This window comes from Oncorhynchus tshawytscha, linkage group LG33 (genome assembly GCF_018296145.1).
Source record: "Oncorhynchus tshawytscha isolate Ot180627B linkage group LG33, Otsh_v2.0, whole genome shotgun sequence".
NCBI lineage: Eukaryota > Metazoa > Chordata > Actinopteri > Salmoniformes > Salmonidae > Oncorhynchus > Oncorhynchus tshawytscha.
Genome location: NC_056461.1, coordinates 43834781 through 43853224, shown reverse-complemented (window position 1 = coordinate 43853224; position 18444 = coordinate 43834781). Strand labels below are relative to the sequence as shown.

The 18444-nt window shown below is 45.9% G+C and overlaps 1 protein-coding gene across 1 annotated transcript in view; it reads right to left on the bottom strand.

Annotated features, from left to right (window-relative positions):
* LOC121841667 (phosphatidylinositol transfer protein alpha isoform-like) overlaps positions 1-18444 on the bottom strand; it is a 72249-nt gene that overhangs the window by 21915 nt on the left and 31890 nt on the right. The window contains exons 3-5 of the mRNA XM_042311499.1: positions 1673-1818; positions 921-1012; positions 330-337 (exon numbers count right to left, since the gene is read on the bottom strand). Coding sequence (XP_042167433.1) covers positions 330-337; positions 921-1012; positions 1673-1818 — 246 coding nt within the window. The remainder of the gene's footprint in view (positions 1-329; positions 338-920; positions 1013-1672; positions 1819-18444) is intronic.

Genomic DNA, 18444 nt, shown 5'->3' with positions numbered 1-18444 from the left:
TCAAATCAAATTTATTCATATAGCCCTTCGTACATCAGCTGATATCGCAAAGTGCTGTACAGAAACCCAGCCTAAAACCCCAAACAGCAAGCAATGCAGGTGTAGAAGCACAGTGGCAAGGAAAAACTCCCTAGAAAGGCCAAAACCTAGGAAGAAACCTAGAGAGGAACCAGGCTATCTGTCTCTCTCTCTCTCTCTCTCTCTCTTATTGAACCAGCAGTCTCTCTCTCTCTCTCTCTCTGTCTCTCTCTCTGTCTCTCTCTGTCTCTCTCTCTCTCTCTCTCTCTGAACCAGCAGTGTGTGTGTGTGTGTGTCAAAAGTGTACTTACAGTGATAACTGCAGGGCCAGAGAGAGAGACAGAGAGAGAGAGAGAGAGAGAGAGAGAGAGAGAGAGAGAGAGAGGACAGAGAGGGAGAGAGGACAGAGAGCGAGAGAGAGGACAGAGAGGGAGAGAGGGGACAGAGAGCGAGAGAAAGGGAGAGAGAGAGAGAGAGAGAGAGAAGAGGGTTTAGTGTCATCAGATGGCATCTTCAACTTTAATTGGTTGGAACTCAAATATTCAGTAGTATATCACACAATGAGATATCAGTCTTGCTGTTTTCCAATATTATGACTGTAGGCTAGGTATCAACTGCAGAGTGTGAGTGTAATCTCAGTGCCCTGGTTGTTAGGTGCTGTAACTCCACCTCTCCTCTACTCTGTCGGGACACAGTAAATTATTCAACCACTCAGAGAGAGGAGGAGAAGAGAGAGAAGATCCCTTGTAAGTCCCAGCCTCTCAGCATGTCCTGTTATGACAAAGGTCATAAGTCTCTCTCTGTGTGTGTGTGTGTGTGTGTGTGTGTGTGTGTGTGTGTGTGTGTGTGTGTGTGTGTGTGTGTGTGTGTGTGTGTGTGTGTGTGTGTGTGTGTGTGTTTACCTGTGCGACAGTATGGGTATGCGTTCCAGGCCTTCTCATGGATGTTAAGGGCCGATGCTGGAGCTAGCATTCTGACGAACGATGGAACCTTACTGTAGGAGGGAGAGATGGAGGGAGAGATGAGGATGAGAGAGAGACAGAGAGAGAGAGAGGGAGAGAGAGAGAGAGAGAGAGAGAGAGAGAGAGAGAGGTAGAGAGACAGAGAGAGAGAGGGAGAGAGAGGGAGAGAGAGAGAGAGAGAGAGAGAGAGAGAGAGAGAGAGAGAGAGAGAGAGAGAGAGAGAGAGAGAAGAGAATGGAAGAGACAGAATGAGAGCGAGAGAGAGAGAGAGAGAGAGAGAGAGAGAGAGAGAGAGAGAGAGAGAGAGAGAGAGAGAGAGAGAGAATGGAAGAGACAGAATGAGAGAGAGAGAGAGAGAGAGAGAGAGAGAGAGAGAGAGAGAGAGAGAGAGAGAGAGAGAGAGAGAGAATGGAAGAGACAGAATGAGAGAGAGAGAGAGAGAGAGAGGGAGACAGAAAGAGAGAGACAGAAAGAGAGAGACAGAAAGAGAGAGAGAGACAGAGAGAGTCTCTGTGTGTGTGTGTGTGTGTGTGTGTGTGTGTGTGTGTGTGTGTGTGTGTGTGTGTGTGTGTGTGTGTGTGTGTGTGTGTGTGTGTACCTCTGCAGGTGGTATATCTTGTGTGTGTACTGTCCTTCTCCCCATGTATGTGTGTGTGTGTGTGTGTGTGTGTGTGTGTGTGTGTGTGTGTGACCTCTGCAGGTGGTATATCTTGTGTGTGTACTGTCCCTTCTCCCCATCCTTCTCGTATGGTTCATTCTTCAACACCTCCACTCCCTCTCCTCCCCCTGTCTCGTTCTTACTGGCCTCGGCTACGGAGTACAGCTGACCCACCTGGTACTGGGGGGAGATGTTGTGTTATTACAGCTGACCCACCTGGTACTGTGGGTAGATGTTGTGTTATTACAGCTGACCCACCTGGTAATAAAGGAGGAGATGTTTTGTTAGTACAGCTGACCCACCTGGTATTGGAAGGGGGAGATGTTGTGTTAGTACAGCTGACCCACCTGGTATTGGGGGAGATGTTGTGTTATTACAGCTGACCCACCTGGTACCGTGGGGTAGATGTTGTGTTATTACAGCTGACCCACCTGGTACTGGGGGTAGATGTTGTGTTATTACAGCTGACCCACCTGGTACTGGTACTAAAGGGGGAGACGTTGTTGTTATTATAGCTGACCCACCTGGTACCAGGGGGTAGATGTTGTGTTATTATAGCTGACCCACCTGGTATTGGGGGGAGATGTTGTGTTATTACAGCTGACCCACCTGGTACCGTGGGGTAGATGTTGTGTTATTACAGCTGACCCACCTGGTACTGGGGGGTAGATGTTGTGTTATTACAGCTGACCCACCTGGTACTAAAGGGAGAGACGTTTTGTTATTATAGCTGACCCACCTGGTACCAGGGGGTAGATGTTGTGTTATTATAGCTGACCCACCTGGTACCAGGGGGTAGATGTTGTGTTAGTACAGCTGACGCACCTGGTACTAAAGGGGGAGATGTTGTGTTATTACAGCTGACCCACCTGGTACTAAAGGGGGAGATGTTGTGTTAGTACAGCTGACCCACCTGGTACTAAAGGGGGAGATGTTGTGTTATTACAGCTGACCCACCTGGTACCGGGGTTAGATGTTGTGTTAGTACAGCTGACCCACCTGGTACTAAAGGGGGAGATGTTGTGTTAGTACAGCTGACCCACCTGGTACTAAAGGGGGAGATGTTGTGTTAGTACAGCTGACCCACCTGGTACTAAAGGGGGAGATGTTGTGTTAGTACAGCTGACCCACCTGGTACTAAAGGGGGAGATGTTATTATCAAAGACCATGTTCTCAGTGATTTATGCTCAAGATTCAATCAGGTAAATTATAGACAATGCACTTTTTAAAGACAATTTTCCCAATGCTTGAGGAGATCGTATTGTACCTGTAGATGTCGGCTCTTTGGTACTTTATTTTTAAAAGTCAAGTCGACAACATGCATTCGTTAGGGCCGGGATTAAATCTGATTGCAGAATTGGGAAATGCTTAATTTAAAGGTAATTTCAGGTGAGCCGACAGATGCTGTGTTTACAGTGAACGTGGTCTCCCCGAGCGCAGGAACATTGTCTTTAAAATGTGCATTGCTGAATTAAGGGCGGATTGAATCACGGCTTTACCTTGTATATGTGGATATAAATTATACATAGTTCATTCATATCAGTCATCCATTCACCTCATCCATTCATTTAATCCATTCACCTCATCCATTCACCTCATCCATTCATTTAATCCATTCACCTCATTCATTAATTTCATCCATTTACCTCATCTATTCATTTCATCCATTCACCTCATCCATTCACCTCATCCATTCATTTAATCCATTCACCTCATTCATTAATTTCATCCATTTATCTCATCCATTCATTTCATCCATTCACCTCATCCATTCATTTAATCCATTCACCTCATCCATTCATTAAATCCATTCACCTCATCCATTCACCTCGTCCAAAAGAATGGACTACAGGATGAATCTCCTTAGACTGATCCCATCTCCCTAAACCCCCCCCTTCTCTCTCTCTCTCAATTTAATTCCTATTTCAGTTTGAAGGGTTTTATTAGCGTGGGGAACATATATTAACATTGCTAAACTAAGTGAAGCAAATAATTAATAGAAGTGAAATAAACAATCAAAATGAACAGTAAACATTACACACACAGACGTTCCAAAAGAATAAAGACATTCCAAATGTCATAATATGTCTATAAACAGTGTTGTAATGATGTGCAAATAGTTAAAGTACAAAAGGGAAAATAAATAAACATAAATATGGTTTGTATTTACAATGGTGTTTGTTCTTCACTGGTTGCCCTTTTCTTGTGGCAACAGGTCACACGTTGCTGCTGTGATGGCACACTGTGGAATTTCACCCAGTAGATATGGGAGTTTTTCAAAATTTGGTTTGTTTTCGAATTCTATGTGGATCTGTGTAATCTGAGGGAAATGAAACGTCCTCTCACTGTCAACTCTGTTTATTTTCAGCAAACTTAACATGTGTAAATATTTGTATGAACATAAGATTCAACAACTGAGACATAAACTGAACAAGTTCCACAGACATGTGACTAACAGAAATGGAATAATGTGTCCCTGAACAAAATCAAAAGTAACAGTCAGTATCTGGTGTGGCCACCAGCTGCATTAAGTACTACAGTGCATCTCCTCCTCATGGACTGCACCAGATTTGCCAGTTCTTGCTGTGAGATGTTACCCCACTCTTCCACCAAGGCACCTGCAAGTTCCCGGACATTTCTGGGGGGAATGGCCCTAGCCCTCACCCTCCGATCCAACAGGTCCCAGACGTGCTCAATGGGATTGAGATCCGGGCTCTTCGCTGGCCATGGCAGAACACTGACATTCCTGTCTTGCAGGAAATCATGCACAGAACGAGCAGTATGGCTGGTGGCATTGTCATGCTGGAGTGTCATGTCAGGATGAGCCTGCAGGAAGGGTACCACATGAGGGAGGAGGATGTCTTCCCTGTAACGCACAGCTTTGAGATTGCTTGCAATGACAACAAGCTCAGTCCAATGATGCTGTGACACATCGCCCCAGACCATGACGCACCCTCCACCTCCAAATTGATCCCTCTCCAGAGTACAGGCCTTGGTGTAACGCTCATTCCTTTGACGATAAACGCCAATCCGACCATCACCCCTGGTGAGACTAAACCGCAGCTCGTGCTTGAAGAGCACTTTTTGCCAGTCCTGTCTGGTCCAGCGACGGTGGGTTTGTGCCCATAGGCGACGTTGTTGCCGGTGATGTCTGGTGAGGTCCTGCCTTACAACAGGCCTACAAGCCCTCAGTCCAGCCTCTCTCAGCCTATTGCGGACAGTCTGAGCACTGATGGAGGGATTGGGAGTTCCTGGTGTAACTCAGGCAGTTGTTGTTGCCATCCTGTACCTATCCCGCAGGTGTGATGTTCAGATGTACTGATCCCGTGCAGGTGTTGTTACACGTGGTCTGCCACTGCGAGGACGATCAGCTGTCCGTCCTGTCTCCCTGTAGCGCTGTCTTAGGAGTCTCACAGTACGGACATTGCAATTTATTGCCCTGTCCACATCTGTAGTCCTCATGCCTCCTTGTAGCATGCCTAAGGCACGCTCACTCAGATGAAAAGGGACCCTGGGCATCTTTCTTTTGGTGTTTTTCAGAGTCAGTAGAAAGGCCTCTTTAGTGTCCTAAGTTTTCATAACTGTGACCTTAATTGGCTACCGTCTGTAAGCTGTTAGTGTCTTAACGACCGTTCCACAGGTGCATGTTCATTCATTGTTTATGGTTCATTGAACAAGCATGGGAAACAGTGTTTAAACCCTTTACAATGAAGATCTGTGAAGTTATTTGGATTTTTAGGAATTATCTTAAAAAGACATGGTCCTGAAAAAGGGATGTTTCTTTTTATTAATGTTTATTATTTCACCCAGTAGATATGGGAGTTTTTCAAAATTGGATTTGTTTTCGAATTCTTTGTGGATCTGTGTAATCTGAGGGAAATATGTCTCTCTAATATGGTCATACATTTGGCTGGAGGTTAGGAAGTGCAGCTCAGTTTCCAACTCATTTTGTGGGCAGTGTGCACATAGCCTGTCTTCTCTTGAGAGCCAGGTCTGCCTACGGCGTCCTTTATAATTGGTATGTCAAATTTTTTGTTCCCTTTGATGGCATAGAAGGCCCTTCTTGCCATGTCTCTCAGCTTGTTCGCAGCTTTGTGGAAGTTACCCGTGGCGCTGATGTTTTGGCCGAGGTAGGTATGGTGTTTTGTGTGTTCTAGAGGAATAGTGTCTAGATGGAATTTGTATTTCTGGTCCTGGGAACGGGACCTTTTGTGGAACATTATTTTGGTATTACTGAGATTTACTGTCAGGGCCCAGGTCTGTCAGGGCCCAGGTCTGTCAGGGCCCAGGTCTGACAAAATCTGTGCAGAAGATCTAGGTGCTGCTGTAGGCCCTCCTTGGTTGGTGACATAAGCATCAGATCATCAGCAAACAGTAGAAATTAAACTTCAGACTCTAGTAGGGTGAGGCCGGGTGCTGCAGACTGTTCTAGTGCCTTCGCCAATTCGTTGATATAAATGTTGAAGAGGGTAGGGCTTATCCTGCATCCCTGTCTCACCCCACGGCCATGTGGAAAGAATGTGTGTTTTTTGCCAATTTTAACTGCACACTTTGTGTTTGTGTACATGGATTTTATAATGTCATATGTTTTTCCCCTACACCACTCTCTCTCTCTCACTCTTTCCCTCTCGCACTCTACCCCCCCAATTCAATTCAATTCAAAAGGGGTTTTATTGGCATGAGAAACATATGTGAAATAGACCATAAACAAAAGTGAGAAGAAATAAATTGAACAACATAAACAATAAAATATTAGTATTTAACAGTAAAACCTCTCTCTCTATCCCTCTTTCTCCCTCTCTCTTCTCTTCCTTCTCTTTCTTTAAAACCAATGTCTACTTCTCTACTTCTCTCTTCTCTTTCTTCTGTTTTCTCGTACCTCCCCTCCCTTCTCCTCTTCCCTCTTCCCTCTCTTCTGTTCTCTCGCACCTCCCCTCCCTTCTCCTCTTCCCTCTTCCCTCCACCTCCCGTCCTTTCCGTCCCCCATCCTTCCGCTGTGCAGTGTGTAAACACAGAACAATGGATCCTTTCATTTCCTAATCACCTCTAATCCATTGGAAAATACACACACACACACACAGAAGCACCCACAGACACATGCACACACACACACAGAAGCACCCACAGACACATGCACACACACACACAGAAGCACCCACAGACACATGCACACACACACACACATGCACCCACAGACACATGCACACACACACACACACCCACAGACACATGCACACACACAGCACCCACAGACACATGTACACACACACACACAGAAGCACCCACAGACACATGTACACACACACACATGCACCCACAGACACATGTACACACACACACAGAAGCACCCACAGACACATGCACACACACACACAGAAGCACACACACACACTCAGAAGCACACACACACACACACACATGCACACACACACACACACACTCAGAAGCACACACACACCCACACACACACACACACACACATGCACACACACACACATGCACACACACGCAAGGGGGAAAAAGTAAGGAACTTGTCCGTCGGCATTAAAGACCAAAATTGGTTAAAGAGAATTGTGATGAATAAAAAAGTATAGCAGTTTAATTTAAGGACCAATTAATTGACAGCCGTGCCATACAGATTGCAAAATAGTTGGGAAGAGATTGTCAATGTACCAATTCAATTCAATTCAATGGCACATGGTTTATGAACTGATACACAAAACGACGCCGGATTCAAAACTTTTTCTGCAAAGAGACATTAGATCATTCATTTTGGTACTGTAAATATGTAGTTTGTTTTGGTACTGTAAATATGTAGTTTGTTTTGGTACTGTAAATATGTAGTTTGTTTTGGTACTGTAAATATGTAGTTTGTTTTGGTACTGTAAATATGTAGTTTGTTTTGGTACTGTAAATATGTAGTTTGTTTTGGTACTGTAAATATGTAGTTTGTTTTGGTACTGTAAATATGTAGTTTGTTTTGGTTGCCGGTCCAGGAATGGTTGAAGAAGTACAACATTTACCTGGAGATAACGCTACTGGAAAAGTCAGAAAAGTCATAGTCAATCGATCAATAATGTAGCAAATAAATATATCTTTCCCTTACAATCTGTAGAAGATATGATAATGGAAAGGTTCAGAACTTTATGAAACAACACAGCACAGATAAAAATATATGGCAAAGTAGAAGCTGGATGGTGTTGAGGGGAGATGAAGGATGGGACTGGATGGTCTTCAGAGATAGATGGGAGGGGTTGAGGGGAGCTGAAGGATGGGACTGGATGGTCTTCAGAGATAGATGGGAGGGGTTGAGGGGAGCTGAAGGATGGGACTGGATGGTCTTCAGAGATAGATGGGAGGGGTTGAGGGGAGCTGAAGGATGGGACTGGATGGTGTTAATTAAGAGATAGATGGGAGGGGTTGAGTGGAGCTAAAGGATGGGACTGGATGGTGTTTAGAGATAGATGGGAGGGGTTGAGGGGAGCTGAAGGATGGGACTGGATGGTGTTTAGAGATAGATGGGAGGGGTTGAGGGGAGCTGAAGGATGGGACTGGATGGTCTTCAGAGATAGATGGGAGGTGTTGAGGGGAGCTGAAGGATGGGACTAAAAACAAACAAAAGATAACTGTTTTGAGTTGCATTGTGTCCGTAAAATGTATGCAGTCTGTATTAACTGGAAGTAGAAGCCTAAGTGTTGTTGTCCATTAGTTTAGTCCAATTAGTGGAGGGGTGTTGGGTTAGGGGAATATAATAAAGGAAAATACTGTATATACAGTATATAGTACCAGTCAATAGTTTGGACAGACCTACTCAAGGTTTTTCTTTGTTTTTACTATTGCAGAATAATAGTGAAGACATCAAAACTATGAAATAACACAGACGGAATCATGTAGTAACCAAAAAATTGTTTTACAAGTCACAGGTAAGTCTTAGCACTCAAGTCCCAAGTCAAGTCCCAAGTCGAGTCCCAAGTCAAGTCCCTATATTAGCCACGAATTACCGTTCTTTGTGTAGCTTCAAATGTCGAACGAAGTTGGAAATTGTTACGCCTCCGTCTGTCATTTTCTTCCATTTTCTTCCTGTTTCTTCATTTTCTTCATGTTTTGCAAGTTGCAATCCGTTTTTTGTTGATACAGCGTAGTCTTCATATCCGAAAATAATAATTTGGGGTATCATCTTTCCAAGGGCTCCACTTTTTCTCAGCTGCCACAATTTGATTGGCTGCTGTCCGATTCAAACTGTAATTAAATTAAAACTTTTTGTAATAGCATCATTTTTAATATTTGGGCTTGGGGAGGGTATCAAGTCAGTTCAAGTCAAAAGGCTCAAGTCAAAAGGCTCAAGTCCAAGTCAAGTCACAAGTCATTGGTGTTAAAGTCAAAGTCGAGTTGCAAGTCATCATATTCGTGACTCGAGTCTAACTCGAGTCCAAGTCATGTGACTCGAGGCCACGCCGCTGGTAATAACCAATAAGTGTTAAACAAATCAAAATATATTTCATATTTGAGATTCTTCAAAGTAGCCACCCTTTTCCTTGACGACAGCTTTGCACACACTTGGCATTCTCTCAACCAGCTTCATGAGGAATGTTTTTCAACAGTCTTGAAGGAGTTCCCACATATGTTGAGCACTTGTTGGCTGCTTTTCCTTCACTATAAAGTACAGGAAACTAGACCGCGCGTCACTACCTCACTGGAGACCCGTTTGAACGTAAACTTTTTTTTAAATCAAAATGTTTTTTTTTGGCCAGAAATGCCTTCTTGAACATGTGAACCTTAATGTGCCTTAATGACAAATTTATATGACATCTGTAAATACCAATAAAATTGTTAAATTAGGAGCCTGGTTGGTTTAGCCAGAGAAAAAGTCAGCAACCTTCCCGCTGGCCGTGATTGGCTGAGATAATGAGTGGGCTGGACATGCCGAGAGATGAGTTTGGATTGGTCTGCCATATAGCAGGCTTCTGTCTATTTGAGCTGGTCAGTAATTAATCCTGTCTAACGTGGTTTTTATTTTTTAAATGTATCGCGTAGTAACACTGAACAAAAGACTCCACTATGCAAGAATCCATTTCAATAGAATGTCACTGCAACAAGTGTTTCCTCTCCTCTGAGTGTGTCAGAGACTAACTGATGCATTTACGAACACTCAACACCGGTTGAATGTGGCCTTGTGTCAGTAAACATCGGCAAAAAAAAGCGTAATTCAATTGTTGCCAGCAGCACAGTCACCAACGCTCTGGATAACATGAAAACAGCTCCGCTAGAGTGAGTAAAATGGTCAGAGTTTGGGTAGGGGCATAAGCTTAAGACTCTTATGGCACACGGTCAGCGTGAACCAGAGTGACTTGACACAACAACGGACCGAGCTGTACAACAAAACGGAAACGACTCGGGACGTGAAAGGGTTTGCAGTCTGCCGTGAGGCGTTCATCCAAGTATACAGGTAAGACTCTAGCTACAGATTCAGATATTATACGCTTCTAATTTGGTCAGAAAGTGGATTTCATTGCAAGTTAAAGCGTACTGTTAGCTAGCGAGCTGATGTTAGATGGCTGGCTCACTAGCTAACATTACATTTATGATCTGTGTGTAGTAATGCTATCTCCGAATGCCATTTTGCATTGCTAGTTATAGCCTGATGTTAGCTAGCTAACTAGCTAACATTGAACCTATTTGGTTAACTTTAGCTAGCTATGACAATCAGTTTGTATTGCTAGTACTATTTGGATTAGGATCATGGCTCATTGTTTAGCTAGCTAGCTAGAATGTCTAAACAAAAGACTCCACTTCGCCAGGTGATTACATGAGTTAGGTTAGCCAGGTGTGTCTGATGGTGATTACAGCTATCTATTGTATAACAATGCTAAATTATCTGGAATTTGTCTTTCAGCATCAGTAGAACACACCTGTTTCTCCTCCACCAGTAAAAACAAGGAGAATGGTCTAATGTCTCCCATCAGAAAGACCTGTAGAACACACCTGACTCTCCTCATACAAGGAGAATGGTCTAATGTCACCCATCAGAGAACACACCTGACTCAGTAGAACACACCAGTGACTCTCCTCACCAGTCATACAAGGAGAATGGTCTAATGTCTCCCATCAGAAAGACCAGTAGAACACACCTGACTCTCCTCATACAAGGAGAATGGTCTAATGCCTCCCATCAGAAAGACCTGTAGAACACACCTGACTCTCCTCATACAAGGAGAATGGTCTAATGTCTCCCATCAGAAAGACCTGTAGAACACACCTGTCTCTCCTCATACAAGGAGAATGGTCTAATGTCTCCCATCAGAAAGAGAGCTGACCCAAGCACAGGTTACACTTGAAGCACGAGGACTTGCAGCGAGTGGTGAACTTCATCAACAACTACGCAGAGGATAATGCCATAGTGTTACCAGGACGCCACCCAGGACACCAACACTTTGGTGGAAAGCTGATGCCATCCCATGTGACAAAAGCAGCAGTGTGGCGTCTCTACAAGGAATTGATGACAACACTTGGTGTGTAAAGCATAAACAACACGTTTTGATTATTTCATTGACCTCCAACATGATTGATACTACATTTATTGATCTGACATTATGTCTGTGTTTTCCAGAGGTACGTGTCGTCAGGCTGTGCATTATCATTTTAACTTCCAGTTTACAACATGAGGTTTCTGTTTGCACTGTGTAATGTCTGCGTCCCAACTCACACTCCCAAACACTTCGTTCTCCGGAACGCAGCCCACTTTTCCAGCTCCAGATCCCAACCAGCAGAATTCTGATCACCTGTTCACACACCTGTATGTCTAACTCCCACACTGTTTAGTTCCATTCCTTGCACCTCATCACTGTGAGGTATTGTTTGCTTTGAGAAACACTTTTTCGGGGCTCTGTTTTTTCCCATATTTATCTCCTCCCGTGTATGATAGTTTTTGCCTGCCTCACTCACAACTCCTTTTGCCTTTTCCCTGCCCCTGTACTGTTGCCATTTTTTAGACCTACTGTGTATGACCTTCTGACTGTCCATGGACCCAGCCACCTGCCTGCTCCTGTCTATGACCTTCTGCCTGCCCCTGGACCCAGCTACCTGCCTCCTCCTGTGTATGACCTTCTGCCTGCCCCTGGACCCAGCTACCTGCCTCCTCCTGTGTATGACCTTCTGCCTGCCCTTGGACCCAGCTACCTGCCTCCTCCTGTGTATGACCTTCTGCCTGCCCCTGGACCCAGCTACCTGCCTCCTACTGTGTCTGACCTTCTGCCTGTCCATGGACCCAGCTACCTGCCTCCTCCTGTGTATGACCTTCTGCCTGCTCCTGGACCCAGCTACCTGCCTCCTCCTGTGTATGACCTTCTGCCTGCCCCTGGACCCAGCTACCTGCCTCCTCCTCTATCCTTCTGACCCTATGTAGCCAGGTCCATCTACTATCCTTCTGACCCTATGTAGCCAGGTCCATCTACTATCCTTCTGACCCTATGTCCTTCTGACCCTATGTAGCCAGGTCCATCTACTATCCTTCTGACCCTATGTAGCCAGGTCCCATCTACTATCCTTCTGACCCTATGTAGCCAGGTCCCATCTACTATCCTTCTGACCCAGGTCCATCTACTACTCCTTCTGACCCTATGTAGCCAGGTCCATCTACTATCCTTCTGACCCTAGGTCCAGGTCCATCTACTATCCTTCTGACCCTATGTAGCCAGGTTCCATCTACTATCCTTCTGACCCTATGTAGCCAGGTCCCATCTACTATCCTTCTGACCCTATGTAGCCAGGTCCCATCTACTATCCTTCTGACCCTATGTAGCCAGGTCCCATCTACTATCCTTCTGACCCAGGTCCATCTACTATCCTTCTGACCCTATGTAGCCAGGTCCCATCTACTATCCTTCTGACCCTATGTAGCCAGGTCCCATCTACTATCCTTCTGACCCTATGTAGCCAGGTCCCATCTACTATCCTTCTGACCCTATGTAGCCAGGTCCCATCTACTATCCTTCTGACCCTATGTAGCCAGGTCCCATCTACTATCCTTCTGACCCTATGTAGCCAGGTCCCATCTACTATCCTTCTGACCCTATGTAGCCAGGTCCATCTACTATCCTTCTGACCCTATGTAGCCAGGTCCCATCTACTATCCTTCTGACCCTATGTAGCCAGGTCCCATCTACTATCCTTCTGACCCTATCCCATCTACTATCCTTCTGACCCTAGCCCAGGTCCCATCTACTATCCTTCTGACCCTATGTAGCCAGGTCCCATCTACTATCCTTCTGACCCTATGTAGCCAGGTCCCATCTACTATCCTTCTGACCCTATGCAGCCAGGTCCCATCTACTACCCTTCTGACCCTATGCAGCCAGGTCCCATCTACTATCCTTCTGACCCTATGCAGCCAGGTCATATCACCTATCCTACTCCCGACACCACTTGCGTCACTGCAGCATCCACTGAGAGGCTCTTGCTGCCAAGGGAAGGCCTGACAGCTTGAAAGATGTTTTGGACACTACAGTGAAAATGGTTTTGTTAAAGCAAGGCCCCTAAAATCTTGTGTATTTTCTACAATATGCAACGATATGGGGCGGCAGGTAGTGGTTAGAGCATTGGGCCAGTAACCGAAAGGTTTCTAGATTGAATCCCTGAGTTGACAAGGTAAGAATCTGTCGTTCTGCCCCTGAACAGGCAGTTAACACACTGTTCGTAGGCCGTCATTGTAAATAAGAATTTGTTCTTAACTGGCTTGCCTAGTTTAATAAAGATTTTAAAATATATATATATATGGGCAGCGACCATGTAAAGCCTTTACAACATACAGAAGTGCGCTGGTTGTCAAAGTATTGACACGTTGTTTGAATTGAGAGACGAGCTTAAAGTTTTCTTTACTGATCATACTTTTATCTTGTCTGACCGTTTGCATGATGACGAGTTTCTCACACGACTGGCCTATCTGGGTGATGTTTTCTCTCACCTGAATGATCTGAATCTAGGATTACAGGGACTCTCCGCAACTATATTCAATGTACGGGACAAAATTGAGGCTATGATTAAGAAGTTGGAGCTCTTCTCTGTCTGCATTAACAAGGAAAACACACAGGTCTTTCCATCATTGTATGATTTTTTGTGTGCAAATGAACTCAAGCTGACGGACAATGTCAAATGTGATATAGCGAAGCACATGAGTGAGTTGGATACAGGTACTTTCCTGAAACAGATGACACAAACAACTGGATTCGTTATCCCTTCCATGCCCTGCCTCCAGTCCACTTACCGACATCTGAACAAGAGAGCCTCATCGAAATTCCAACAAGCGGTTCTGTGAAAATGTAATTTAATCAGAAGCCACTGCCAGATTTCTGTATTGGGCTGCGCTCAGAGTATCCTGCCTTGGCAAATCACGCTGTTAAGACACTGATGCCCTTTGCAACCACGTACCTATGTGAGAGTTGATTCTCTTTATTATTTTTTAAAGGGTGGCGCAGTGGTTAAGGGCGCTGTACCGCAGCGCCAGCTGTGCCACCAGAGACTCTGGGTTCGCGCCCAGGCTAAGTCGTAACCGGCCGCGACCGGGAGGTCCGTGGGGCGATGCACAATTGGCCTAGCATCGTCCGGGTTAGGGAGGATTTGGCCGGTAGGGATATCCTTGTCTCATCGCGCACCAGCGACTCCTGTGGCGGGCCGGGCACAGTGGGGCTGGCTTCCGGGTTGGATGCGCGCTGTGTTAAGAAGCAGTGCGGCTTGTGTATCGGAGGACACATGACTTTCAACCTTCATCTCTCCTGAGCCCGTACGGGAGTTGTAGCGATGAGACAAGATAGTAGCTACTAACAATTGGACACCACGAAATTGGGGAGAAAACGGGGTAAAATGTAAATAAAATGAAACATTACAGACAAAAGAGATTTGATTCTCAGCCCTCACTAGCATGAACACTAAATACAGACACAGACTGTGTGTGGAAAATGATTTAAGACTGAGACTCTCTCCAATACAACCTAACATTGCAGAGCACACCCTTCTCATTAACCTGTGGTGAGTTATTCACAATTTTTGATGAACAAATAAGGTTTTATATGTAAGATGGTTAAATAAAGAGCAAAATGATAGATTATTATGATATTATTATTTGTGCCCTGGTCCTATAAGAGCTCTTTGTCACTTCCCACGAGCCGGATTGTGGTGACAACTCACACACATTCTTATGTTTAATAAATGTATTGTATATTGTGTGTGTGTGGCAGGCTTACAATGAGGGCAAACAACAACATTTGAGAGTGCTCTGACCCTGGTGATAGAGGGGGTACAGCTGACCCTGGTGATAGAGGGGGTACAGCTGACCCTGGTGATAGATGGGGTACAGCTGACCCTGGTGATAGATGGGCTACAGCTGACCCTGGTGATAGAGGGGGTACAGCTGACCCTGGTGATAGAGGGGGTACAGCTGACCCTGGTGATAGATGGGGTACAGCTGACCCTGGTGATAGATGGGGTACAGCTGACCCTGGTGATAGATGGGGTACAGCTGACCCTGGTGATAGATGGGGTACAGCTGACCCTGGTGATAGATGGGGTACAGCTGACCCTGGTGATAGATGGGGTACAGTTGACCCTGGTGATAGATGGGGTACAGCTGACCCTGGTGATAGATGGGGTACAGCTGACCCTGGTGATAGATGGGGTACAGCTGACCCTGGTGATAGATGGGGTACAGCTGACCCTGGTGATAGAGGGGATACAGCTGACCCTGGTGATAGAGGGGGTACAGCTGACCCTGGTGCTAGATGGGGTACAGCTGACCCTGGTGATAGATGGGGTACAGCTGACCCTGGTGATAGAGGGGTACAGCTGACCCTGGTGATAGAGGGGTACAGCTGACCCTGGTGATAGAGGGGGTACAGCTGACCCTGGTGCTAGAGGGGGTACAGCTGACCCTGGTGATAGAGGGGGTACAGCTGACCCTGGTGCTGGTGATAGATGGACCCTGGGTACAGCTGACCCTGGTGATAGAGGGGGTACAGCTGACCCTGGTGATAGAGGGGTACAGCTGACCCTGGTGCTAGATGGGGTACAGCTGACCCTGGTGATAGATGGGGTACAGCTGACCCTGGTGATAGAGGGGGTACAGCTGACCCTGGTGATAGAGGGGTACAGCTGACCCTGGTGATAGAGGGGGTACAGCTGACCCTGGTGATAGAGGGGGTACAGGTGACCCTGGTGATAGAGGGGTTACAGCTGACCCTGGTGATAGAGGGGGTACAGCTGACCCTGGTGATAGAGGGGGTACAGCTGGAGGTTGAATGTTTGAAGGAGTACGGGACTATAAAAGGTTTAGGAACCACTGGTATGGAGAATGCTGTGTGGTGATTGGTTAGTTAGGAGGATGCTGTGTGGTGATTGGTTAGTATGGAGGATGGTTCCACCTTGTTGTTGTTGGGACTATAAAAGGTTTGGGAACCACTGGTATGGAGAATGCTGTGTGGTGATTGGTTAGTTAGGAGTATGCTGTGTGGTGATTGGTTAATATGGATGAAACTATGTGCTGATTGGTTAGTATGGAGGATGGTACGGTGCTGGTGGAAAGCTAAGGCTGGAAACAACACCTGAGTCCATACTTCAGGCTGCTGCCACAGTTTTAAGCAGTACCAACACTTCAGGTGGACATCACATGCCCTGCACCAAAGTCAAGGGCAGGAGAGAAACAGGCTCTCCGAATATACCTTGTCCAAGCGGGGTTCCGACGGACCAGTCATCAGCACTATCTGCCTCTATTCACATGACTCCTAATACTGCTGCTACTATCTGCAGTGCCTCTAGTCACATGACTCTCTCCTAATACTGCTGCTACCATCTGCAGTGCCTCTAGTCACATGACTCTCTCCTAATACTGCTGCTACTATCTGCAGTGCCTCTACTCACATGACTCTCTCCTAATACCGCTGCTACTATCTGCAGTGCCTCTAGTCACATGACTCTCTCCTAATACTCTTGCTACTATCTGCAGTGCCTCTAGTCACATGACTCTCTCCTAATACTGCTGCTACTATCTGCAGTGCCTCTAGTCACATGACTCTCTCCTACTATCTGCTGCTGCTACTATCTGCAGTGCCTCTAGTCACATGACTCTCTCCTAATACTGCTGCTACTATCTGCAGTGCCTCTAGTCACATGACTCTCTCCTAATACTGCTGCTACTATCTGCAGTGCCTCTATTCACATGACTCTCTCCTAATACTGCTGCTACTATCTGCAGTGCCTCTATTCACATGACTCTCTCCTAATACTGCTGCTACTATCTGCAGTGCCTCTATTCACATGACTCTCTCCTAATACTGCTGCTACTATCTGCAGTGCCTCTAGTCACATGACTCCTAATACTGCTGCTACTATCTGCAGTGCCTCTAGTCACATGACTCTCTCCTAATACTGCTGCTACTATCTGCAGTGCCTCTAGTCACATGACTCCTAATACTGCTGCTACTATCTGCAGTGCCTCTAGTCACATGACTCTCTCCTAATACTGCTGCTACTATCTGCAGTGCCTCTAGTCACATGACTCTCTCCTAATACTGCTGCTACTATCTGCAGTGCCTCTAGTCACATGACTCTCTCCTAATACTGCTGCTACTATCTGCAGTGCCTCTAGTCACATGACTCTCTCCTAATACTGCTGCTACTATCTGCAGTGCCTCTATTCACATGACTCTCTCCTAATACTGCTGCTACTATCTGCAGTGCCTCTATTCACATGACTCTCTCCTAATACTGCTGCTACTATCTGCAGTGCCTCTATTCACATGACTCCCAATACTGCTGCTACTATCTGCAGTGCCTCTAGTCACATGACTCTCTCCTAATACTGCTGCTACTATCTGCAGTGCCTCTAGTCACATGACTCTCTCCTAATACTGCTGCTACTATCTGCAGTGCCTCTAGTCACATGACTCTCTCCTAATACTGCTGCTACTATCTGCAGTGCCTCTAGTCACATGACTCTCTCCTAATACTGCTGCTACTATCTGCAGTGCCTCTAGTCACATGACTCTCTCCTAATACTGCTGCTACTATCTGCAGTGCCTCTAGTCACATGACTCTCTCCTAATACTGCTGCTACTATCTGCAGTGCCTCTAGTCACATGACTCTCTCCTAATACTGCTGCTACTATCTGCAGTGCCTCTAGTCACATGACTCTTTCCTAATACTGCTGCTACTATCTGCAGTGCCTCTAGTCACATGACTCCTAATACTGCTGCTACTATCTGCAGTGCCTCTAGTCACAAGACTCTCTCCTAATACTGCTGCTACTATCTGCAGTGCCTCTATTCACATGACTCTCTCCTAATACTGCTGCTACTATCTGCAGTGCCTCTATTCACATGACTCTCTCCTAATACTGCTGCTACTATCTGCAGTGCCTCTATTCACATGACTCTCTCCTAATACTGCTGCTACTATCTGCAGTGCCTCTATTCACATGACTCCTAATACTGCTGCTACTATCTGCAGTGCCTCTAGTCACATGACTCTCTCCTAATACTGCTGCTACCATCTGCAGTGCCTCTAGTCACATGACTCTCTCCTAATACTGCTGCTACTATCTGCAGTGCCTCTACTCACATGACTCTCTCCTAATACCGCTGCTACTATCTGCAGTGCCTCTAGTCACATGACTCTCTCCTAATACTGCTGCTACTATCTGCAGTGCCTCTATTCACATGACTCTCTCCTAATACTGCTGCTACTATCTGCAGTGCCTCTAGTCACATGACTCTCTCCTAATACTGCTGCTACTATCTGCAGTGCCTCTAGTCACATGACTC